Raw genomic sequence first — 26,538 nt, 5'->3', positions numbered from 1 at the left:
TTTCGGAGAGAGAGAGAGAACAAGAGAGAATGAGAGCGTTTCGGAGAGAGAGAGAACAAGAGAGAACAAGAGCGTTTCGGAGAGAGAGAACACGAGAGAATGAGAGCGTTTTGGAAAGACAGAATGAGAGAGAATGAGAGCATTTCAGAGATAGAGCGAGAACAAAAGAGAATGAGAGCATTTTGGAGAGAGAGAGAGAGAGAACAAGAGAGAATGAGAGCGTTTCAGCAAGAGAGAGAGAGACCAAGAGAGAATGAGAGCATTTCTGAGAGAGAGAGAGAACACGAGAGAATGAGAGCGTTTCAGAGAGAGAGTGAATAAGAGAGAATGAGAGCGTTTCTGAGAGACAGAGAATAAGAGAGAATGATAGCGTTTCGAAGAGAGAGAGAGAACTAGAGAGAATTAGAGCATTTCGGAGAGAGAGAGAGAGAACAAGGTAAAATGAGAGCGTTTCGGCGCGAGAGAGAGAACAAGAGAGAATGAGTGTTTCGGAGAGAGAGAGAACAAGAGAGAATGAGAGCGTTTCTGAGAGAGAGAGAGAGAACAAGGTAGAATGAGAGCGTTTCGGCGCGAGAGAGAGAACAAGAGAGAATGAGCATTTTGGAGAGAGATAGAGAGAGATAGAGAGAGAATGAGAGCGTTGCGAAGAGCGAGAGAGAACAAGAGAGAATGAGAGCGTTTCGGAGAGAGAGAGAACAAGAGAGAATGAGAGCGTTTCTGAGAGAGAGAGAGAACAAGAGAGAACAAGAGCGTTTTGGAGAGAGAGAGAGCAAAAGAGAATGAGAGCTTTTCGGAGAGAGAGAGAACAAGAGAGAACAAGAGCGTTTTGGAGAGAGAGAGAGAGCAAAAGAGAATGAGATATTTTCTAAGAGAGAGAGAGAGAGAGAGAGAGAGAGAGAACAAGAGAGAACGAGAGCGTTTCGGAGAGAGAGAACACGAGAGAATGAGAGCATTTTGGAGAGAGAGCGAGAACAAGAGAGAATGAGAGCATTTTGGAGAGAGAGCGAGAACAAGAGAGAATGAGAGCGTTTCGGAGAGAGAGAGAGAACAAAATAGAATGAGTGTTTTGGAGAGAGAGAGAGAACAAGAGAGAACAAGAGCGTTTCGGAGAGAGAGAGAGAACAAGAGAGAACGAGAGCGTTTCGGAGAGAGACAACACAAGAGAATGAGAGCGTTTCCGAGAGAGAGAGAGAGCAAGAGAGAATGAGAGCATTTTGGAGAGAGAGAGAGAGAGAGAACAAGAGAGAATGAGAGCATTTTGGAGAGAGAGCGAGAACAAGAGAGAACGAGAGCATTTTGGAGAGAGAGAGAGAGAGAGAGAGAGAACAAGAGAAAATGAGAGCGTTTCAGCAAGAGAGAGAGAGAACAAGAGAGAATGAGAGCATTTCTGAGAGAGAGAGAACACGAGAGAATGAGAGCGTTTCGGAGAGAGAGTGAACAAGAGAGAATGAGAGCGTTTCTAAGAGAGAGTGAGAACAAGAGGGAATGAGTGTTTCTGAGAGAAAGAGAGAACAAGAGAGAATGAGAGCGTTTTGAAGAGAGATATAGAGAGAACAAGAGAGAATAAACGTGTTTCGAAGAGAGAGAGAACAAGAGAGAATGAGAGCTTTTCTGAGAGAGAGAACAAGAGACATTGAGAGCGTTTCGGAAAGAGAGAGAGAACAAGAGAGAATGAGTGCGTTTCGGAGAGAGAGAGAGAACAAGCGAGAATGAGAGCGTTTCGGAGAGAGAGAGAGAACAAGAGAAAATGAGATCATTTCAGAGAGAGAGAGAACAAGAGAGAATGAGAGCGTTTCGGAGAGAGATAGAACAAGAGAGAATGAGTGCGTTTCGGAGAGAGAGAGAGAACAAGAGAGAATGAGAGCGTTTCGGAGAGAGAGAGAACAAGAGAGAACAAGAGCGTTTCGGAGAGAGAGAACACGAGAGAATGAGAGCGTTTTGGAAAGACAGAATGAGAGAGAATGAGAGCATTTCAGAGAATAGAGCGAGAACAAAAGAGAATGAGAGGCATTTTGGAGAGAGAGAGAGAGAGAACAAGAGAGAATGAGAGCGTTTCAGCAAGAGAGAGAGAGAGACCAAGAGAGAATGAGAGCATTTCTGAGAGAGAGAGAGAACACGAGAGAATGAGAGCGTTTCAGAGAGAGAGTGAATAAGAGAGAATGAGAGCGTTTCTGAGAGACAGAGAATAAGAGAGAATGATAGCGTTTCGAAGAGAGAGAGAGAACTAGAGAGAATTAGAGCATTTCGGAGAGAGAGAGAGAGAACAAGGTAAAATGAGAGCGTTTCGGCGCGAGAGAGAGAACAAGAGAGAATGAGTGTTTCGGAGAGAGAGAGAACAAGAGAGAATGAGAGCGTTTCTGAGAGAGAGAGAGAGAACAAGGTAGAATGAGAGCGTTTCGGCGCGAGAGAGAGAACAAGAGAGAATGAGCATTTTGGAGAGAGATAGAGAGAGATAGAGAGAGAATGAGAGCGTTGCGAAGAGCGAGAGAGAACAAGAGAGAATGAGAGCGTTTCGGAGAGAGAGAGAACAAGAGAGAATGAGAGCGTTTCTGAGAGAGAGAGAGAACAAGAGAGAACAAGAGCGTTTTGGAGAGAGAGAGAGCAAAAGAGAATGAGAGCTTTTCGGAGAGAGAGAGAACAAGAGAGAACAAGAGCGTTTTGGAGAGAGAGAGAGAGCAAAAGAGAATGAGATATTTTCTAAGAGAGAGAGAGAGAGAGAGAGAGAGAGAGAGAGAACAAGAGAGAACGAGAGCGTTTCGGAGAGAGAGAACACGAGAGAATGAGAGCATTTTGGAGAGAGAGCGAGAACAAGAGAGAATGAGAGCATTTTGGAGAGAGAGCGAGAACAAGAGAGAATGAGAGCGTTTCGGAGAGAGAGAGAGAACAAAATAGAATGAGTGTTTTGGAGAGAGAGAGAGAACAAGAGAGAACAAGAGCGTTTCGGAGAGAGAGAGAGAACAAGAGAGAACGAGAGCGTTTCGGAGAGAGACAACACAAGAGAATGAGAGCGTTTCCGAGAGAGAGAGAGAGCAAGAGAGAATGAGAGCATTTTGGAGAGAGAGAGAGAGAGAGAACAAGAGAGAATGAGAGCATTTTGGAGAGAGAGCGAGAACAAGAGAGAACGAGAGCATTTTGGAGAGAGAGAGAGAGAGAGAGAACAAGAGAAAATGAGAGCGTTTCAGCAAGAGAGAGAGAGAACAAGAGAGAATGAGAGCATTTCTGAGAGAGAGAGAACACGAGAGAATGAGAGCGTTTCGGAGAGAGAGTGAACAAGAGAGAATGAGAGCGTTTCTAAGAGAGAGTGAGAACAAGAGGGAATGAGTGTTTCTGAGAGAAAGAGAGAACAAGAGAGAATGAGAGCGTTTTGAAGAGAGATATAGAGAGAACAAGAGAGAATAAACGTGTTTCGAAGAGAGAGAGAACAAGAGAGAATGAGAGCTTTTCTGAGAGAGAGAACAAGAGACATTGAGAGCGTTTCGGAAAGAGAGAGAGAGAACAAGAGAGAATGAGTGTTTCGGAGAGAGAGAGAGAACAAGAGAGAATGAGAGTGTTTTGGAGAGAGAGAGAGAACAAGAGAGAATGAGAGCGTTTCGGAGAGAGAAAGAGAACAAGGAGAATGAGAGCATTTCGGAGAGAGAGAGAACAAGAGAGAATGAGAGCGTTTTGGAGAGAGATAGAACAAGAGAGAATGAGAGCGTTTTGGAGAGAGAGAGAACAAGAGAGAATGAGAGCGTTTCGGAGAGAGAGAGAGAACAAGAGAAAATGAGAGCGTTTCAGAGAGAGAGAACACAAGAGAATGAGAGCGTTTCGGAGAGAGAGAATGAGAGAGAATGAGAGCATTTCGGAGAGAGAGTGAGAACAACAGAGAATGAGAGCATTTTGAGAGAGAGAGAGAGAACAAGAGAGAATGAGAGCGTTTCAGCAAGAGAGAGAGAGACCAAGAGAGAATGAGAGCATTTTTGAGAGAGAGAGAACACGAGAGAATGAGAGCGTTTCGGAGAGAGAGAGAGAGAACAAGGAGAATGAGAGCGTTTCGGAGAGAGAGAGAGAGCAAGAGAGAATGAGAGCGTTTCTGAGAGAGAGAGAGAGAGAGAGAGAGAGAACAAGGAGAATGAGAGCGTTTCGGCGCGAGAGAGAGAACAAGAGATAATGAGTGTTTTGGATAGAGAGAGAACAAGAGAGAATGAGAGTGTTTTGGAGAGAGATAGAGAGAGAACAAGAGAGAATGAGAGCGTTGCGAAGAGAGAGAGAGAACAAGAGAGAATGAGAGCGTTTCGGAGAGAGAGAGAACAAGAGAGAATGAGAACGTTTCGGAGAGAGAGAGAGAACAAGCGAGAATGAGAGCGTTTCGGAGAGAGAGAGAGAGAACAAGAGAGCTGAGAGCATTTCAGAGAGAGAGAGAGCACACAAGAGAATGAGAGCATTTCGGAGAGAGAGAGAGAACAAGAGAGAATGAGAGCGTTTCGGAGAGAGAGAGAGAACAAGAGAGAATGAGAGCATTTCGGAGATAGAGAGAGAGAGAACAAGAGAGAATGGGAGCTTTTCAGAGAGAGCGAGAGAACAAGAGAGAATGAGAGCGTTTTTGAGATAGAGAGATAGAGAACAAGAGAGAATGAGAGCGTTTTGAAGAGAGAGAGAGAGAACAAGAGAGAATGAGAGCGTTTCGAGACACAAAAGGAAAGTTAAATCACGTAGGATGTCACAATGTTGAGGAACGTACTTAAACTTGGCATCGGAGGAGGCCGAGGTGAGGGATATGCTAAGTCTGAGAAGGAGATGGGCCGAAATCCCCCTTGATTATCTTTCTGTCTGGACCAATCATCCCTGTCGGGGAAGACAAACTGCATTCTTCTAGTCTAGTGTAGTTCAGGCAGGATAAATGAACTGACTGAGTGGGAGAGATACATACAGGGACAAGGAGAGAGAAGTATATACGGCATACATATGAGAGTTCAAAATGATGTGTACATCTAATGTTGAGGCTTTAAACATTATGTATAAGTAAAGCCTCTCTTTCTCTCTCCCTTCTTTTGCCCTCCCCATGATGTCTTCCCTCCCTCCCTCCTCAGCTGTGCACTGACCACCACAATGCAGTGTCCCTGGGCCCAGCTGTTGCTGCTGACTGCTGTTACTGCTGCTGTTGGCCCATTTGATGGTAATCAGGTTCAGGCCAGGAGTCCCACAGCCCCCTAGCTGGTTCTTCCTGATTAGCACCACCACCATTGAAATCCTAACTAATTAGCAAATCCTCCCTCTGTTAAATATTCCCCACCCAGGACCCCCAACCTGAATCACCACCTTCAAGTTTTGATTAATGAATGCCCCTGTTGTTACCATGGGAAACAGACCACCTTAACTTTGTTTACCCAATCTTTACAAAGCTTTTGAAAAAACATTTGAACAACAAACATCTAAACGTCCCTTTTTTTGTAATCAGCTTGAGTTAGTTCCAGACCTCTTCCGGGTTCTCTACCTGTACTGTAGTTGGAATCTGAACCCTTCCTACGCTTCATTAAGAGCTCTGTCAGGCCTGACGGACGAAGTCAAGGCACAACACACAGATTAATCACAAGCCTGCGAGCCTGCCTTTTACAGGACATTTGACTTGGCCTTTTGTTGCTGCTTAGTTCTGTTGCCAGAACCATCTAGGAGAAAAAACTTTAGTCTATACTCCAGTCTCCCTCCTAGAAACTAGGTCCAATTAAGTTTTCCCTCCCGGCCTGAGCAATGAGCCGGGTTCCCTGTGTTGTTTGTGGTTCAGACCTGAACAGAAGACCTGTCTGATGACCTGTTTGATGAGACATCCTCACAAGAGTCATTCTGTCGTATAAAAGTGACAATTAGTAATGGGTCGTTCCCAAAAGAACAGTTCATTTTGAACAAATCCTTTTGGTGAACATCGGGAACCGAATCGCATCTGTGAAAGAGCTGTTCATTTGTCTCCCTAATTTGCATACTGCTACTACGTAATTTTGAGCTCCAGGCAACAATAATCTGGAGATAAATTACAAAAACATTCTCTGGTCATTCCTCGCTGTAGGAACAATAGGTAGTGGGAAGAGAGCCTCATTCTGGTCCATGCTAAATTTTAGCAAATCTTTTTATTTTGCAAGCGGTCTAATTACATCAGGTAAAATGTATTTGAACTCACATTTCATAATCTGACATAATGGCAGGCAACCTTGTTTGCTTTAATCCTGAACCCTGTCTTTCTGCCTCTGTGTTGTGCAATTTGAATATTGTTGGGACACAGCCTGTATGGAGGACGGCCGCTTGAGGAGGTTTTTGGAAAAGTAATCAGAGACCACAGGGGTCTCTTTCCTCCTTGGCCAAAGCCTGTGAAGTTTACAACCTTTCCATCCTCTCCTTTATTTACCAAATCTATTTTTTTCTGATACATTTAACATGCGTGTGACCACATTTCCTCCTGTGACATCCCATGTTTTCATTTGACACTTTTTTTATTCTCGGACGAACATCGGCTTCAATGGTCGACGGCGGTGGAAACACCCTGCTGTCCACTCTACTCTTGTGGTTCTTTTAGGATTTTTTGTGAATTATTGGCCTCACAAGTGAGGTGACAAAACATTGCAACAGTGTGCTAATAAGTATATAGGTTATATATTGTGAGCTTTTGTGAAAGAGCACAGTTAGAAAGATATGGCATACAGAAGCATACCAGATGGACATCATGAAAATGATCGGAGGAAGTTCAGGAGTAAAAACAAACAAAATATAATTATTGACCATAAAATGTAAATAGTATGTATAAGCATGAAGTAGAGGCCTAAGCATTGTTGTTCACTAGTTTACTCCTTATGTAGGGAAGGGATGGTGGGGTTGGAAAGTAATAAAGGGAAATATATATATTTCTAAATGATATGTATATATATATATATATATATATATATATATATATATATATATATATATATATATATGTATGTATATAAGTATATGTATGTATGTGTATGTATATATATATATATATATATATATATATATATATATACAGTGGGGAGAACTTGTATTTGATACACTGCCGATTTTGCAGGTTTTCCTACTTACAAAGCATGTAGAGGTCTGTAATTTTTATCATAGGTACACTTCAACTGTGAGAGACGGAATCTAAAACAAAAATCCAGAAAATCACATTGTATGATTTTTAAGTAATTAATTTGCATTTTATTGCATGACATAAGTATTTGATACATCAGAAAAGCAGAACTTAATATTTGGTACAGAAACCTTTGTTTGCAATTACAGAGATCATACGTTTCCTGTAGGTCTTGACCAGGTTTGCACACACTGCAGCAGGGATTTTGGCCCACTCCTCCATACAGACCTTCTCCAGATCCTTCAGGTTTCGGGGCTATCGAGGGCAATACGGACTTTCTGCTCCCTCCAAAGATTTTCTATTGGGTTCAGGTCTGGAGACTGGCTAGGCCACTCCAGGACCTTGAGATGCTTCTTACGGAGCCACTCCTTAGTTGCCCTGGCTGTGTGTTTCGGGTCGTTGTCATACTGGAAAACCCAGCCACAACCCATCTTCAATGCTCTTACTGAGGGAAGGAGGTTGTTGGCCAAGATCTCGCGATTCATGGCCCCATCCATCCTCCCCTCAATACGGTGCAGTCGTCCTGTCCCCTTTGCAGAAAAGCATCCCCAAAGAATGATGTTTCCACCTCCATGCTTCACGGTTGGGATGGTGTTCTTGGGGTTGTACTCATCCTTCTTCTTTCTCCAAACACGGCGAGTGGAGTTTAGACCAAAAAGCTCAATTTTTGTCTCATCAGACCACATGACCTTCTCCCATTCCTCCTCTGGATCATCCAGATGGTCATTTGCAAACTTCAGATGGGCCTGGACATGCGCTGGCTTGAGCAGGGGGACCGTGCGTGCGCTGCAGGATATTAATCCATGACGGCGTAGTGTGTTACTAATGGTTTTCTTTGAGACTGTGGTCCCAGCTCTCTTCAGGTCATTGACCAGGTCCTGCCGTGTAGTTCTGGGCTGATCCCACACCTTCCTCATGATCATTGATGCCCCATGAGGTGAGATCTTGCATGGAGCCCCAGACCGAGGGTGATTTACCGTCATCTTGAACTTCTTCCATTTTCTAATAATTGTGCCAACAGTTGTTGCCTTCTCACCAAGCTGCTTGCCTATTTTGCTGTAGCCCATCCCAGCCTTGTGCAGGTCTACAATTGTATCCCTGATGTCCTTACACAGCTCTCTTGTCTTGGCCATTGTGGAGAGGTTGGAGTCTGTTTGATTGAGTGTGTGGACAGGTGTCTTTTATACAGGTAACGAGTTCAAACAGGTGCAGTTAATACAGGTAATGAGTAGAGAACAGGAGGGCTTCTTAAAGAAAAACTAACAGGTCTGTGAGAGCTGGAAATCTTACTGGTTGGTAGGTGATCAAATACTTATGTCATGCAATAAAATACAAATTAATTACTTAAAAATCATATAATGTGATTTTCTGGATTTTTGTTTTAGATTCCGTCTCTCACTGTTGAAGTGTACCTATGATAAAAAATTACAGACCTCTACATGCTTTGTAAGTAGGAAAACCTGCAAAATCGGCAGCGTATCAAATACTTGGCCGAGGGAGATTGACAGTTATTTTGTGTTTCTTCCATTTGCGTATAATTGCACCAACTGTTGTCACCTTCTCACCAAGCTGCTTGGCGATGGTCTTGTAGCCCATTCCAGCCTTGTGTAGGTCTACAATCTTGTCCCTGACATCCTTGGAGAGCTCATTGGTCTAGGCCATGGTGGAGAGTTTGGAATCTGATTGATTGATTGCTTCTGTGGACAGGTGTCTTTTATACAGGTAACAAACTGAGATTAGGAGCACTCCCTTTAAGAGTGTGCTCCTAATCTCAGCTCGTTACCTGTATAAAAGACACCTGGGAGTCAGAAATCTTTCTGATTGAGAGTGGGTCAAATACTTATTTCCCTCATTAAAATGAAAATCAATTTATAACATTTTTGACATGCGTTTCTCTGGATTTTTTTGATGTTATTCGGTCTCTCACTGTTCAAATAAACCTACCATTAAAATTATAGACTGATCATGTCTTTGTCTGTGGGCAAACATACAAAATCAGCAGGGGATCAAATACTTTTTTCCCTCACTGTATATATATACATAAAAAATAAACAGTGTGCTAATGGTATTTGTTATGTCTGTTACATGGGTTTAATGGTTTGTTCTAAGGTCACAAGAACACATTTCTAACACATGGCCACAAGCTAATAGACTGTGATGGTGTCTGTCATTCAGCAACACATTCTTAACAACACACAGGCATGTCATACTGTATTGTACTGACATGCCCATTCCATGTGTGATGGAAGTAAATGTTTTATACATGACATTGTGGTATAGGCTATCCCTGCATTTCCAACACATGTACATTACATACAACTGCCATACCCATACCTTGTACAGTATATGCTTTATCTATGACTGTTTTATGTCGCTGAATATCCAGTCTCAGGGCAGTAAATCTTCTCTATACTCACATTCTCATTGACAGGGTTTGATACCCGGGGGATTGTGTTCCCATAGCAGTCCTATTCCCAGTGTGTGATGGGAATCTGGGTGAGTACATACAGGAAGTGCCTTCACTTTACTTCCTCCTCAGCTGATTGGCAGATAAACACTCTGGAACATCTGCCCTCACTCCATCCATAATCCATCACAAGAGAGAGGGAGTATCCATTTTAGACCCACAGTTCTGTAGACAGCCAATACAAGTCTGTTCAACTGTAGTAGCAAGCTACGCTACGTAGCTAAGTACTGTACAGCCTCTTACGAGTATTACAAATGCACTACAAACAAGATTGGTGTTTCTGTTGTTCAAAAATCATAGCTCTAAAATGTCTTATTTGACGCAGTGTCACATCACAGATAGAAGAAAGCTATTGTGAGCTCAGTCTGAGGCAGATGAAGTCACTGTGTGTCTCTCAGACACAGCACCCCCCAGTGGAGGTTATGAGAAAGGTACAGGGCGGGACAGCTAGAGCCCTCCTATCACCTCACACACAGGTGACAGTATGTGGTACAGGTTGTTATGGGCACCTTGGGAAGTGTGGCCACCTGGCACAAATGAGATCTCTTGAGAAGATTTAAAACCCCTTCACCCGAAATCATAGCCCCCCAAACACTCCACCCTCTCTCGACCCCTAACTCTATCCAAACCTCCACTTCTTCAATTTAGCTCTTAGCCCCCTCATCCCCAGTACACACATAGAGAGAGAGGCACACACACAGTCTGGACTGGAGCAGCCCTTAAACAAACTCCTGCAAAAGTGTAAAAGTGACAAATTGAGTATGCAAAACGAACCATACCATTGAGTGTCTAATGGGGTATAGGGGATGAAATCTACCAAGACCTCGCAAAGCCATTGCTTCTTAGGTTTTCTGTTCCTCCAGAGCACAGCGATGTTACACATTCTTGGCAAAGCCAGGGATTATAAAAAAATCTGCACAGATTTCCAACCAGTGGCACAGAGGAGATAAATCCAAATCTATTACAATTGCATCGTGTTACAGTATGAGCTTGTCTTAAAACCATATTCACATGCTGTGTGCCCATGTCCTGGTATTATTTCGTAATAAGGTCATATAATATACATTTCTGGCAGTGGGCTACGATGCAGCCTTTTACTCATCTAGGGCTGGAATAATTAAAACATAAAGGAAGGAGTGAAATCAAATCACACTACCCCAAGGGCATCAGACAGCCACACTGGTCCCAAAACAAGCCTCTTTCATTTAGAACTCAATCACAGATCAGAGAGAGAGGAAGAGAGAGAGAGAGAAAGAGAGAGAGCTATAGAGCTAGAGGGGAGAGAGAGAGAGAGAGGGGAGGGAGAGAGAGAGAGAGAGAGAGAGAGAGAGAGAGAGAGAGAGAGAGAGAGAGAGGGAGCGAGGGTAAGAAAGAGTGGGAGAGACAGATTTTTACATTTTCTGCACAATTTCCTCCCTATTTCCTCCCTGAAGACCCTTGTCTGCAGAATGTGCAGAGTAGGCTTTCCGTGGAGGGGTGGCTGTGGAACCTGCCAGAACAAAAAAGAGAAGAAACCCTCCTCCTCCTTCTTCCCTCACTGCCCAAACGCTGGCCCGACCGGGGGATGTAGTTATTACCCAGAAAACCTCATGGCCTTCTTTTTCCCAATTTTTTTCCCTGGAGTTCCCGGAACATTACAACCAGAGTGCTTGGACTGCACACCACCGCGCTCTCTCTCTCTCTCTCTCTCTCGCTCTCTCTCTGACATGCAGAGAGAAAAACAAGTGCTCCTCACGGCAAAGTGTGTAGGCCTTTAATTCTGTCCCACATCACGCCTAATTGGTGTGTGGGTGGAAACATGAGAAACACAGGGATACAGTTATTGTTTAGTCTTCCCCAATTGTAGTGTCTGAAAATATTCCTTTTGGTTTCATCCATTGACATAATGAGGACATTTACTATGATGAATATAAATGGGCTCTACTGTTTAAGTGCCAGTGTTTCTAGCTATTTATACATGTAAGAAATAGTAGGCTAGGTATTACGGCTGTATGGGCTTGATGTTCTTCTGTCCCTAATGGAGTGTCAGTATTGGTGCACCTACTCTACTGTACTATTGTAAGTCAGCAGCCACAGGAACAGAGACTGAGGTTGGCAGAGCTGAGGTCATGCCGCCTATCCACTGAGGTGTCAGGGAAGACACTTTTATAAGAGTGAAATGTTTTAAAAGAGCCTTTCCTGTCTGTTATGATCAACATCCACAGGGGCACGTGGTCAAACAGGAGGTGTGTGTGTGTGTGTGTGTGTGTGTGTGTGTGTGTGTGTGTGTGTGTGTGTGTGTGTATGTGTGTGTGTGTGTGTGTGTGTGTGTGTGTGTGTGTGTATGTGTGTGTGTGTGTGTGTGTGTGTGTGTGTGTGTGTGTGTGTGTGTGTGTGTGTGTGTGTGTGTGTGTGTGTGTGTGTGTGTGTGTGTGTGTGTGTGTGTGTGTGTGTGTGTGTGTGTGTGTGTGTGTGTGTGTGTGTGTGTGTGTGTGTGTGTGTGTGTGCGTGTGTGTGTGTGTGCATGTGTGTGTTCAAGGACCTTGATCAAGTCTAATGAATCCCAAGGATCTGATTACCTGTCCTTGTCTCACCACAGTGGAATAATATTAGAGTGTGTACTAAACCAAAGAAACAACATGGAATAGCCTCGGTCACCTAAGTGTCATCTGTTTGAGGGTCATTTGGGGAATAAGAGGTTATCTTGAAAAATCAAGAATGATCTGGCACTTAATATATTTTGATCCGTTTGGTTGTTGTCTGTTCTTTATGTCATTGACCCGGATACAAATATACCATCATCAAGGACGAAAGACGCATTCTTTTCCAATGACTAAAGTAACAAATCCTTTCTTAATTGGTCTAAGGTCAAGGTATGCCCAAAGCCATTGTCATTGCATCTGCCTCCTTCTCACCCTAGCAGACCCACAAGTCACTCAACCTGGTGTTAGTTTGTGAGAGCATATGTTTGGGTGTTGTAGGTGGTTGTTAGACAGCCATTTGTTGGGGCCAAATTGAATAGTGTGTACGTGCTTACGCGTGTCTCTCATCTAGAAGCCTGGCAAGGCAAACCTCTCCACCTCTCTTCTCTGGGTGTGAAAACAGAGGAAGTTGCAGTGGGAAAGGAAAGGATGCCCTCTTAAACACCAGGAAATGAGCCTCCAGGATACCCTGCTCAACACTAATGATGGGGTCACACACTATGCTGCTTAAGCACTGTCCCTCTTCCCCCTCCCTCCACACTGCCTGTTGGGCCTGGCTACTGTAGTGACAACACACACTCTGAAACACAACATTGTGTAACCCTATACCTTACAACACACATCAGAAACAGCCTGTTGTTACAGTAGCAAAACCACAGGTATGCCCCACTTAGTAACGGTTTTCTGCATAGAGAAAGAGATGATGAATCAAATGTTATCATCAGTTTAGGAGCAGTAATTGTTTCTAAATACCCAGTGGGCTTGTCTGCTCCAGTTGTTCAGCCTAATCACGGTGTGGTGGGGAAAATGACAGTTGTGAATTGTTTTTTGTTTAGTTGTCTTATTAATTATTCCCTTGACAACATGCCACGGCATTCTTGTTCTGAACACGTTTAAGTCTCTGTCTTTCATGACTCATCTCCTTCAGTTGATTTTAAGTGGAATATGGAAAGTAAAAACAGGATTAGCCTAAATGCAGGGCTTGCCCTGAGAGCTGGCAAAATGTTACAAACTGGCATACACTGGCATATGCTATGTGTCATACTGACTATGTGTAATGGAGAAGAACATAATGAAATAAAAGTAATAAAAGTAATTCAATATTAACTACTTTCCACATTAAGTAAAATAGAAACAAACTGCTACTGCTGTCTTTGTGATTCCAACATACTGTTAACTTCTGTTATCATTACAGTGACAGTTACGTAAACAGCAACTGATATGACACCTGATTGGGGTCATGGCCCTGAGAGTAAGGAAGGCCTACTGGGTCTGTGGGAGGGAACTGCTGTGAGGAGCATGGGGAACACAGAGATAAGAGAAACCCAAACACAGCACTTCAACGAAGTGTGAGGAGATACAGTAATGAGGAATAGCCTGCATGGCTCTTATATACTCACCTTCTCCTATCTAATGATTGGAGGGAGAGTCACACTCACACATACTACATGCGCACATTGACACACACACACACACACACACACACACACACACACACACACACACACACACACACACACACACACACACACACACACACACACATTGGATTATGATAGAAAGCAGCCCTGGATAATGAAACAGTGGGAGGATGCAGGATCAAGGCCCAGGGCCAGAGAGAGAGAGAGGGTAGAGGACGGGTGAGGGAGAAAGAGAGAGAGGAGAGAAGGGGCCATTAAGATAGCAGGGGTGTTAATATAATTCATCAAGCAGTGATAAGGCCATGGCTCACAGTCACAGAGTAAGGTGTGGCACATTCCCTCACACATCATTGTGAGTGCTAATGTCCCTCACTAAGGGTCGATTTACATTAGTAAAATATGTCTGGTGAGATCTATCTCTCTTTAACATCAGATTTGCAACTTTTCTGTTTATATTAGCCTTGGGGTGGATTTACATGAGTTATATATGTCTGGTGAGATCTATCTCTCTTCAACATCAGATTTGCAACTTTTCCATTTACACTAGACTTGGATGTGGTGTGACCAAAGCCACATTCCTGCTTCAAGTGTAAGTGCAGCTATTAGCATACCGTAAATATCATCATATATAGACAAACAAAATAAGGATAGCAATTCAAACTATACAGGAGCTTTTCATCTAAACCATATTGCACATAGTTTTGTAAACACTTGATTAATGTAATGATTTACAAATGTGTGGATATTTTAAGCCTTTAATTTTCAATTTGGCTAAGCAAAAATGTGGTCTATTAATATGAAGGTAATTAAGGTAATTATTGCAGCAACATGTGGTCTGGGAGAGCTGTTGTCTTAAAGGTGTCCGCATGCTTCCCAGCCAAAACAGTTCGGAAGATTTTGTGCATACTGTGTATTATGACGACATTTTGTGATGTTTTTGTTCGCTTTGGACTTCGGAAATGTTTTTTTCGACTGTTCAGGCACACCAAAAAAAATCTTGAGGCAAGTCGAAGTCGGTATCCGAAGTTTACGCACCTCGTCTGTGATTTGTCAACAGTAGGGATTTTTCAATAAAAGTCTTTGTTGTCAGTCAGAGAAAGACGACTAATTTTCATGCACATTTTTTCATTGAGAAATACTGCACCAAACATCTTAGTTAGATATAAAATTGCGCGACTAAGATCTCCCCGGCAAAAACATCAAAATTAATGACAGATTTCTAGAGTTGTCTTAGATTAATTCTGACTATTTTGAGGAAGTGTATACTGGCTACGGTGTCTCAAAATGGACAAATAACTATTGCCGCTTTTTTCTTGTTTTTCAAGCGAAGGGAGTATGCGAGCACACTCGTTTGGTTCGAACTCGGCTAGGCGCCAGCCGAACTGAAGCATGCTGACGCCTTTACACTGTACCACTCAGAGGGGGGTATGTGGCGTAGATATCTCCCACACTACCTCTCTTAAACAGAGATTTGAATCTAGAACCATCTCTTTACACTACACAAGTATCTGTCCTGGACCAAGTTTGTGTCGTCAAAATAGTGAAGTGTAAAGAGGCCCTAAGACAGTTTGTTATAATTACACTCCACTCATCATTTCCATATTATTACACTTTAATTGACATCCGTCACAGAGACGTGATGTAAATATAGTTGAAACCACATCATTAAACACAGTAGTTTTTATATCTCTATGGCGGAAATGTTGACAAACCAAGCTGTTCTTATTGACAGTGTGTAGCCTATACACTCATCTGTTCTCTACTATCTGTGACCTCTTGACTCTTTTACAATAAAGCTGACTAACATCAGATACTGAGCCCAACCCTCCTTGAGGATGGCCTTCCTCTGTGTGGGAGCAGGTAACAATAATAAAATAAATCTCCCTGCTTCTCTCTCCCTGTCATTCTCCTGTTAGTGTCAAACCGTCTCTGTTTCTCAGGTAATATTAGACAACAAACAACTGGGTTTCAGCTCAGCCTACGCATATTTACCCTCCACCTAGCAGGGCTGTGATTTTTGGAAAGCGACCTGGTTTCGTTGCACCTGGAGCAATGTTTCCGCTGTCACACACAGATACACACACAAACACACACACATGTAATTGGACAGATAAATGAAGGGAAGGCATCTGTGTGTTTTTCCCCTTTAAATGGTCCAGAAAATGATTGTTTCTGTATGACATGTTAGATTAAAGAATAAAGACAGACACAAATATAAAGTTCAATAGCCTTGTTCAAGCATTGTACAAGTCCCTGCATACAGGGTCCGGGGAACAGCCCAGCTAGTCGATTACCTATCAACTAGATTCTGTAACATCATCCTTTTCAATAGAAAGTGCAAACATAACGGCACAACATTAAGTTCTTAACAGTCAAGTCATAACAATTGAAAATGCATTACATTTTATTTTTACTTAAGTTGTCATCATCCTCTTTTTTTATATATATACTGTATATTTTTTAAATATATATAAACAGAGGAGAAGTTAACATAGTCCTTTCCTTACAGAGTAAGCCTGTCCAGTGGCTTACACAGCCGACCCACCCATGAGTAAGTGTGGCCTCTGACAGGGGTAGGACTAGGGCCAGGAGCTGGAGAGCTTGGTGGGGTAGAAGCCTCACCTTCAGTTGGCTCATGTCTCAATTATGTGCCCTTGCCCTTAGGCCTGGACTGTGATCCAGCTCATCTAGGTGAGTGTATGGCATGTTCTGGTTCGTTGTCTGCTCTGCTAAGTGCAGATCCATCTGATTGTGACTATAGAGGAAGCCACCGACATCCACCAGGTAAGAACGTGGTGTAACTCTCTGTAGGCACGTGCTCAGCCTCCAAAGTCCTGTGTGGTCTCCCGGCAGCGGTTTCATCCTTATCGTTTCACCCATCTCCAGCTCTGGTAGGTCTCGTGCATTCCGGTCGTAGAAGCACTTAGCGAGCTGCTTTCTGTGGCGCAGTTAGTCCGTGACGCCAACCATGACACAGGGCTCAAGTAGCTTGTTAGCTATGGGGATGGTAGTCTTCAGACGTCTGGACAGAAGGTGTTGCGCTGGGCTGCTGTCCATGTTTTCGGTGGGTGTGTTCCTCCACTGTAAGATGGCTTTCCAGGGGTCGTTGCTGTCACGCAAGGCCTTGCGTAACAGTTTTTTTGCAATCTTGACAGCTGACTCTGCCTTGACATTTGCCTTTGGGTGTCTTGGAGGTCATGTGGTCAAACTCCCATTCTGAGGTGAAACGCTTGAACTGTGCAGTGAATTGTGGGCCATTGTCCGTGATGACCTTGTCAGGCTGGCCTTGCCTTGCAAACTGCGCCTTGCAGCGCTTTCTGACCATCTCTGCAGACAAGTCAGGGAGTAGTTCAATTTCCCAGAAGTCAAAGTAGTGATCAACAATGAGAAGATAGTCCTTTTGTCTGTGGCTGAATAAGTCCATGCTGACGATTTTCCAGGCCCTTATGGGCAGTTCGTGCGACATCATGGTTTTCTTTTGCGGTTCATGAGTGTACTCGTTGCATGTGGTACAGCTGCTGACAAAGTCTTTAATTTCTGCTTGCATGTTTGGCCAGTATAATGTTTCACGTGCCTGGCAGTAGCAGGAGTGTATGCGAGTAAGCATCTCTGGACGTAGTTTTTGGGGGATAATGACCTTCAGACCTCTGAACAAGACGCCATTTTACACGCTGATCTCATCTGGAAAGGTCCAGTATTCTCTCACCGTGAAAGGTGTCTCCTCTTTCAGGTACGGCCAACCTGTGAGAACCATGGACTTCAGTGACTGTAGGTGTTCGTCCTTGTCAGTGTGTTGCCTGATCTGGGCTAGGCGGTAATCTGTGACGTTTAAATAGTCTGCCTGATTGATCTGTTGAACATCTTGTTGTTCCTGCTGTAGCGAACAGATGGCATGCCGCTGATAGGCAGTGCCTCTCCCTGTACATTGTGCTGTTGCCCTGCTCAGTGTGTCGCTGATGTAAATCTCTGGTCCTGGCTTGTAGACGACCATCAAGCTGTAGTTTTGAAAAGTCAGGAGCATACTTTGAAGCCTCTTGGGCGCGTTGAGGAGAGGCTTACTGAATATGGCAATGAGTGGTTTGTGGTCAGTTTCAGCTGTGACCAGCTCTCAACCATATAAGTAGTGATGGAAGCGCTGGCAGGAGAAGAGGATGCTGAGGCACTCTTTCTCAATTTGTGCATAGTTTTGTTCGGTGGGGGTGAACGCTCTCAAGGCAAACGCAATGGGCTGGCCTTCCTGCAAAAGGCAGCATCCAAGTCCACTTTGTCTGGAGTCACTCTGGATTGTGACAGGCTTTGTAACGTCATAGTAGTGCAACACTGGCATGGATGAAGCCAGAGATTTCATCTCCTGCACTGCAGCCTCGTGTTTGGGTAGCCAGTGCCCTGGTGTGTCTTTGTCCAGCAACCGGCGCAGAGGCTCACAGACTGCTGATAGGTGTGGCATAAACTTTGCAAGATAGTTTGCAAAACCGATGAGAAGCTGCACTCCTTTTGCAACAGACTGGTTTGGCATATCGAGGATCGCTCTGACTTTGTCTGGGTCCGGTTTCAGGCCTTTGGCCGAGAGAATGTGGCCATGGAAGTGGACGTCTTTCACCTTGAACTGCAGCTTCTTCAGGCCATGGCACAGCTTAACTGATCGACAGCACTCCATCAGTGCCAGGAGCTTCACATCGTGGTTGCGTTCTGCTTCTTCGTCTGTGTCACCACAGCCTACGATCAGGACATCATCAGTGATGGGTTCATTGCCCTTGAACCCAGCCAGTAACTTGTGCTGCTTGCGTTGGTATACCTCAGGCGCCACTGAAACACCAAACGGGAGCTTGAGCCAGTGTTTCTGACCCCAGTGGGTCCAGAAGGTAGTCATGAAGCTGCTTTCTTCGTCCAGCTTGCATTGAAGGAATGCATCTCGGGCGTCTACCAAGGTGAAAATCCTGGTCTTGGGAAGCTTGTAGAGGGCCTCCTCCAGTGTCGGCATAATGTAGTGGGAGCGTTTCAGTGCTTGGTTCAGATGCTTTGGGTCGATGCAGACCCTCAGCTTCTCTGGCTTTTTCACTATGACCATATTGCTGATCCAGTCAGTTGGTTCAGTCACAGATGTTATGTGGCCATCAGCCTCATGCTTGTCCAGCTGGGCCTTCACAGACACTTTCATTACAATGGGCACATTGTGAGGAGCACACTAGACTGGAGTGATGCTCTCATCCAGTTCGAAGTGTGATTCAACCCGTTGAATACATCGTCATATCTGCTGAGTAGTTATTCTTTGGACAGGGGTCCATGCTGGACATCCTCCACGATGTGCCGGTCATTTGGTACGGTGAACTGCATCAGTGTCACATCTCCTCCCGTTGCTCCCCTCCGGCGCTCTGATTCGCCGGTCTACTGAGCCACCGGTCTGAGCGCACCACCTCGGCAACACCGGAATGGAAACCCAACGCACCCTAATCACCTCAGTCCTATTAGCCAACGTACAATCATTGGAAAACAAAATGGATGACCTACGAAAAGGATATCCTACCAACGGGACATTAAAAACTGTAATATCTTATGTTTCACCGAGTCGTGACTGAACGACGACATGGATAACATACAGCTGGCGGAATATACGCTACATTGGCAGAATAGAACGGCTGACTCCGGTAAGACAAGGGGTGGCGGTCTGTGTATATTTGTAAACAACAGCTGGTGAATGAAATCTAATATTAAGGAAGTCTCGAGGATTTGCTCACCTGAGTTAGAGTATCTCATGATGAGCTCTAGACCACCCTATTTACCAAGAGAGTTTTCATCTATATTTTTCATAGCTGCCTATTTACCACAACAAACCAATGCTGGCACTAAGACTGCACTCAATGAGCTGTATAAGGCCATAAGCAAACAGGAAAACGCTCATCCAAAGGCAGCGCTCCTAGTGGCCGGGGACTTTAATGAAGGGAAACTTACAGTGGGGAAAAAAAGTATTTAGTCAGCCACCAATTGTGCAAGTTCTGCCACTTAAAAAGATGAGCGAGGCCTGTAATTTTCATCATAGGTACACATCAACTATGACAGACAAAATGAGGAAAAAAAATCCAGAAAATCACATTGTAGGATTTTTTATGAATTTATTTGCAAATTATGGTGGAAATACGTATTTGGTCAATAACAAAAGTTTCTCAATACTTTGTTATATACCCTTTGTTGGCAATGACACAGGTCAAACGTTTTCTGTAAGTCTTCACAAGGTTTTCACACACTGTTGCTGGTATTTTGGCCCATTCCTCCATGCAGATCTCCTCTAGAGCAGTGATGTTTTGGGGCTGTCGCTGGGCAACACGGACTTTCAACTCCCTCCAAAGATTTTCTATGGGGTTGAGATCTGGAGACTGGCTAGGCCACTCCAGGACCTTGAAATGCTTCTTACGAAGCCACTCCTTCGTTGCCCGGGCGGTGTGTTTGGGATGATTGTCATGCTGAAAGACCCAGCCACGTTTCATCTTCAATGCCCTTGCTGATGGAAGGAGGTTTTCACTCAAAATCTCACGATACATGGCCCCATTCATTCTTTCCTTTACATTGATCAGTCGTCCTGGTCCCTTTGCAGAAAAACAGCCCCAAAGCATGATGTTTCCACCCCCATGCTTCACAGTAGGTATGGTGTTCTTTGGATGCAACTCAGCATTCTTTGTCCTCCAAACACGACGAGTTGAGTTTTTACCAAAAAGTTCTATTTTGGTTTCATCTGACCATATGACATTCTCCCAATCCTCTTCTGGATCATCCAAATGCACTCTAGCAAACTTCAGACGGGCCTGGACATGTACTGGCTTAAGCAGGGGGACACGTCTGGCACTGCAGGATTTGAGTCCCTGGCGGCGTAGTGTGTTACTGATGGTAGGCTTTGTTACTTTGGTCCCAGCTCTCTTCAGGTCATTCACTAGGTCCCCCCGTGTGGTTCTGGGATTTTTGCTCACCGTTCTTGTGATCATTTTGACCCCACGGGGTGAGATCTTGCGTTGAGCCCCAGATCGAGGGAGATTATCAGTGGTCTTGTATGTCTTCCATTTCCTAATAATTGCTCCCACAGTTGATTTCTTCAAACCAAGCTGCTTACCTATTGCAGATTCAGTCTTCCCAGCCTGGTGCAGGTCTACACTTTTGTTTCTGGTGTCCTTTGACAGCTCTTTGGTCTTGGCCATAGTGGAGTTTGGAGTGTGACTGTTTGAGGTTGTGGACAGGTGTCTTTTATACTGATAACAAGTTCAAACAGGTGCCATTAATACAGGTAACGAGTGGAGGACAGAGGAGCCTCTTAAAGAAGAAGTTCAGGTCTGTGAGAGCCAGAAATATTGCTTGTTTGTAGGTGACCAAATACTTATTTTCCACCATAATTTGCAAATAAATTCATTAAAAATCCTACAATGGGATTATCTGGAGAAAAAAAATCTCAATTTGTCTGTCATAGTTGACGTGTACCTATGATGAAAATGACAGGCCTCTCTCATCTTTTTAAGTGGGAGAACTTGCACAATTGGTGGCTGACTAAATACTTTTTTCCCCCACTGTAAATCCATTCTACCTAACTTCTACCAGCATGTTAATTGCGCAACCAGAGGAAAAAAACTCTAGACCACGTTTACTCAACACACAGAGACGCGTACAAATCTCTCCCTCGCCCTCCATTTGGCAAATTTGACCATATTTCTATCCTTCTGATTCCTGCTTATAAGCAAAAACTAAAGCAGGAAGCACCAGTGACTCGATTAGTAAGGAAGTGGTCAGATGACACAGATGCTAAGCTACAGGACTGTTTTGCTAGCACAGACTGGAATATGTTCCGGGATTCTTACGATGGCATTGAGGAGTACACCACATCAGTCACTGGCTTCAACAATAAGTGCATCGATGACGTCGTCCTCACAGTGACCATATGTACATACCCCAACCAGAAGCCATGGATTACAGGCAACATCAGCACTGAGCTAAAGGGTAGAGGTGCTGCTTTCAAGGAGCGAACCATCAAACAGGCAAAGAGTCAAAACAAGACCAAGATTGAATCGTACTACACCGGCTCCGACACTCGTCGGATGTGGCAGGACTTGCAAACTATTACAGACTACAAAGGGAAGCACAGCCACGAGCTGCCCAGTGAAACGAGCATACCAGACGAGCTAAATCACTTCTATGCTCGCTTCGAGGCAAGCAACACTGAAGCATGCATGAGAGCATCAGCTGTTCCGGTTGACTATGTGATCACGCTCTCCGTAGCCGATGTGAGTAAGACTTTTAAGCAGGTCAACATTCACAAGCCCGCAGGGCCAGACGGATTACCAGAACGCGTACACCAAGCCTGCGCTGACCAACTGGCAAGTGTCTTCACTGACATTTTCAACATGTCCCTGACTGAGTCTGTAATACCAACATGTTTCAAGCAGACCAACATAGTCCCTGTGCCCAAGAACACTAAGATAACCTGCCTAAATGACTACCGACCCATAGTACTCACGTCTGTAGCCATGAAGTGCTTTGAAAGGCTGGTCATGGCTCACATCAACACAATTATCCCAGAAACCCTAGACCCACTCCAATTTGCATACCGCCCCAACAGATCCAAAGATGATGCAATCTCTATTGCGCTCCACACTGCCTTTCTCACCTGGACAAGAGGAACACCTACATGAGAATGCTATTCATTGACTACAGCTCAGCGTTCAACACCATAGTGCCCTCAAAGCTCATCCCTAAGCTAAGGACCCTGGGACTAAACACCTCCCTCTGCAACTGGATCCTGGACTTCCTGACGGGCCACCCCCAGGTGGTAAGGGTAGGTAACAACACATCTGCCATGCTGATCCTCAACACGGGGGCCCCTCAGGGGTGCATGCTCAGTCCCCTCCTGTACTCCCTGTTCACCCATGACTGCATGGCCATCATTAAATTTGCCGATGACACAACAGTGGTAGGCCTGATCACTGACAATGATGAGACAGCCTATAGGGAGGAGGTCAGAGACCTGGCCGTGTGGTGCCAGGATTAGAACCTCTCCCTCAACGTGATCAAGTCAAAGGAGATGATTGTGGACTACAGGAAAAAAAAGTGGACTGAGCACGCCCCCATTCTCATCGACGGGGCTGTAGTGGAACAGGTTGAGAGCTTCAAGTTCCTTGGTGTCCACATCACCAACAAACTATCATGGTCCCAAACACACCAAGACAGTCGTGAAGAGGGCACGACAAAGCCTATTCCCACTCAGGAGACTGAAAAGATTTGGCATGGGTCCTCAGATCCTCAAAAAGTTATACAGCTGCACCATCGAGAGCATCCTGACTGGTTGAATCACTGCCTGGTATGGCAACTGCTTGGCCTCCGACTGCAAGGCACTACAGAGGGTAGTGCGTACGGCCCAGTACATCACTGGGGCCAAGCTTCCTGCCATCCAGGACCTCTACACCAGGCAGTGTCTGGTATAGAGGAAGGCCCTAAAAATTGTCAAAGACTCCAGCCACCCTAGTCTTAGACTGTTCTCTCTGCTACCACACGGCAAGCGGTACCGGAGCGCCAAGTCTAGGTCCAAAAGGCTTCTTAACAGCTCCTAACCCCAAGCCATAAGTCTCCTGAACAGCTAATCATGGCTACCAGGACCTTTTGCATTGTCCCCCCCTCCCCACCCCACCCCCTCTTTTACACTGCTGCTACTCTCTGTTTATTATCTATGCATAGTCACTTTACCTCTACCCACATGTACATACTACCTCAATTACCTTGACTAACCTGTGCCCCCGCACATTGACTCTGTACCGGTACCCCCTGTATATAGACTCCCTACTGTTATTTTATTTTACTGCTGCTCTTTAATTATTTGTTATTTGTTATTTTTTACTTATCTGTTTTTTACTTAACACTTATTTTTCTTAAAACTGCATTGTTGGTTAAGGGCTTGTAAGTAAGCATTTCACTGTAAGGTCTACACCTGTTGTATTCGGCGCTTGTGGCAAATACAATTTGATTTGATTTGATAATCGTAGTGTCACAAACCATTTCTTCCCTCTTGAGTGTACAGCCCCAATGGATTCATGCATGTAAATGTCACTTTCACTGTTCTGCTCTGAACACTGAGTGACATCATCAACACAGTAAATCTTGCCCTCACTCACCCTTCTTTTGCTTTTGAGACACACTTTTGCAAAGTGATTATTAGTTCCACAAGCCCTGCATGGTTTTCCGTAGGCAGTGCAGTGCTCTTTGCCTCGTGCGAGTGCATTTCCACAGTATTTGCATACTATTCGGCTGTCTGTGTTCACCGTACATTGTGAATTACTCTGCCACGATTGGTTTTGTCTGAATGTCTGCCTGGCAACAGCGTGAACAGTATCAGCGTCGGTGTGTGGGGTTTCGTTTTCCATTGCTCTCATTCTCATGTCAGTGACTTCAGCAGTGCAGCACATTTCAATGGCAGTTACTAATGTTAAGCCTCTCTCTCTTAGTAGACGCCGGCAAATGTCCTCATTTGCAATTCCCAGTACTATTTCGTCACAAATCAGTTCATCTTTCAATCCCCCATATTCACAGGTAGCAGATCTTTCTCTCAAACGGGTTACAAAATTGTGTACTGACTCACCCTCTTCCTGTTTGCAGCTTCCAAAAATGAACCACTCATAAATGACGTTCCTGGCGGGTTTGAAGTAATTCTCCAATGCATCCAGTATAGCCTTTGCATCACCCTGTTGTCGTGCTATGAGGGTGAGATTGTGCTGGTAGATATGCCTGCATTCGCTGCCCATTAAGCTCCTCAGAGTTGCCGCTTGGACCTCGTTGGGTTTCTCATGTAGACCGGTCGCCAGCGCATAGTCCTCGAATTCATCCCTGAAGTTGTCCCAATTAGTCTTCCAGTCCCCTGTGAGAACCACGGGATTTGGTGGCGGAATGTTTGCTGCCATAGCGATGGAATAGGATATCTCTTTGCCTTCAGCCATTGAGTTGGTAGTGATGCTAGCTAGCCAGCTAGCAACGAGTTGATCAGTGGTGTGACTAATACTAGCTGTAGGAAATGGCATGAGTTCGCATATGGAACGTAACTGCGCCTATACTGTACTTAGCTACAGAAATAACAAACGTGTGGTTTTCGAGCCACTTCTGATACCATGTTTCTGTATGATATGTTAGATTAAAGAATAAAGACAGACACAAATGTTCAATAGCCTTGTTCAAGCATTGTACAAGTCCCTGTATATGGGGTCAGGGGAACATCCCAGCTAGTCGATTACCTATCAACTAGACTCCGTAACAATGATGTCTGCTCTATCGCTTTGAGACCTGTCTCTCTCTCCACAGTATGATGGATGGAGCCTTCATCCATGTTGCCTCTCAATTAACTGGCTGTGTCTAAACACTGGTTAACTCACATTGGACTCAGTGGCGCATTACAACTGATGCTCTCTGTCTCTCTGTGTGTCTGTCTCTCTGTCTCTGTCTATCTGTCTCTCTGTCTCTCTGTCTCTCTGTCTCTCTTTCTGTCTCTCTGTGTCTCTCTCTCTCTCTTTCTTTCCATCCACTGTAGCTTTTGCATCTGCTATCACGTGACCAAAGTGTTGAACTTCAGGAGAGGACCCTAGTTTGTCTGACACCAAGCCCTGTACAGTCAGAAACCACCGCACAAATACCCATTCATATCAATCACCACACCATCAAACAGACCTTATGTTTCCAATGACATGGAGGCCTACACACAAACTGGCCCTGTTCTGAAATGAAATGTTGCCTTTGACCAAAACCTAGAGATGCTAGAATGGAGTCTCAAAAAAGCCCCCATGCGTTAAAACCAAGTGATTGACACTCTCTCTCTCTCAAAGCAGAGATTCTCTCCCAAGGTTTTATCAGCTCAGCAGCTCTGAGACCCAGGAATGTTTCCATTTTCAACACCTCCTTGATAAAGTTTTGCAAAATGTTTCATATGGTTTGTGACGTGCCGATGAAAGAGGGTTGGAGTGTTGCGTTGGGGAGAGAGGGTGGTGCGCTTAGGGTGTGGAGAACCAGTGAAACAGTAACCTGAAGCCTGGCTCCAGCCTCCAGCCTGGTTCAGCCTGCCTGCTACTTTTAGGAAGTGTGAAGTGTCGCCCAGGGCCCAGTGTTCAGCCTCTGTCCCCTGCAGCAACAAGAGACCCTGTGTGCGGACCGGACCGGCACAAGTGGCCTCACCTTCCTGCACAAAGCATGGCCTGTGCTTCCTCACCTTACACACACATGTGCGCGCACACACACACACGTTGACACACACACCTTTTCCCTTGTCACAGGGTCATACATTTCTGTGCTCCCAGGTTACAAACAGTTGTTTGCTGACAGGCTGTTGACTAGCTGAGCAGAGCCTCGGAGCAGAGTGAAGAGATTGAGCCCATATCCCTTTCCCCACATCATACTGATAAAGTGCTGTGATAAGCTGCCTGGTGCTGGTGAAAAGTGGGCTGCCGGCCCCCAGCCCCCAGGGCCACAATGAAAGAAAGAGAGACTTGTCTGGAGGAAAGCAGAGAGGAAAACAGGGGAACCGGAGAGATGGGAGGTGGGGAAGAACAAGCGAGAGGTGTTGGAGGGATGATGAAGAGGTCTAGGAGTTGTAAGGGTTACTACAAGCTTAACTCTGTTGATCTACGTGAGTGCGTGCACGTGGGTGGAGTGGGATTTTTGGAGTAGCAGTCAACTTTTGGTAACATGATATCCTCGCCGGTCCCACTCCCATTAACAACGGTGCGATAACAACGTGTTTATTTTTCGTCTTTTCATTTTGTGAAAACAAGGAAGAGTTGCCTTCCCTTGCTAGTTGTAGTTAGCTGGCAGACTGGCTAGCTGGCTTTAGCCTGGCTAAAAATATAG

The 26,538-nt window shown here is 44.8% G+C and overlaps 1 protein-coding gene across 1 annotated transcript in view; it reads left to right on the top strand.

Annotated features, from left to right (window-relative positions):
* LOC123481562 (receptor-type tyrosine-protein phosphatase S-like) overlaps positions 1-17,433 on the top strand; it is a 141,728-nt gene extending 124,295 nt beyond the window's left edge. Inside the window, exon 7 of the mRNA XM_045206038.1 lies at positions 17,417-17,433. Coding sequence (XP_045061973.1) covers positions 17,417-17,433 — 17 coding nt within the window. The remainder of the gene's footprint in view (positions 1-17,416) is intronic.
* The last annotated feature ends 9,105 nt before the right edge of the window (positions 17,434-26,538 follow it).

The sequence above is a fragment of the Coregonus clupeaformis genome, chromosome 21 (genome assembly GCF_020615455.1).
Source record: "Coregonus clupeaformis isolate EN_2021a chromosome 21, ASM2061545v1, whole genome shotgun sequence".
Classification (NCBI taxonomy): Eukaryota; Metazoa; Chordata; class Actinopteri; order Salmoniformes; family Salmonidae; genus Coregonus; species Coregonus clupeaformis.
Note: the sequence above shows the minus strand (reverse complement) of the source record. Positions and strands in the feature narration are given on the sequence as shown.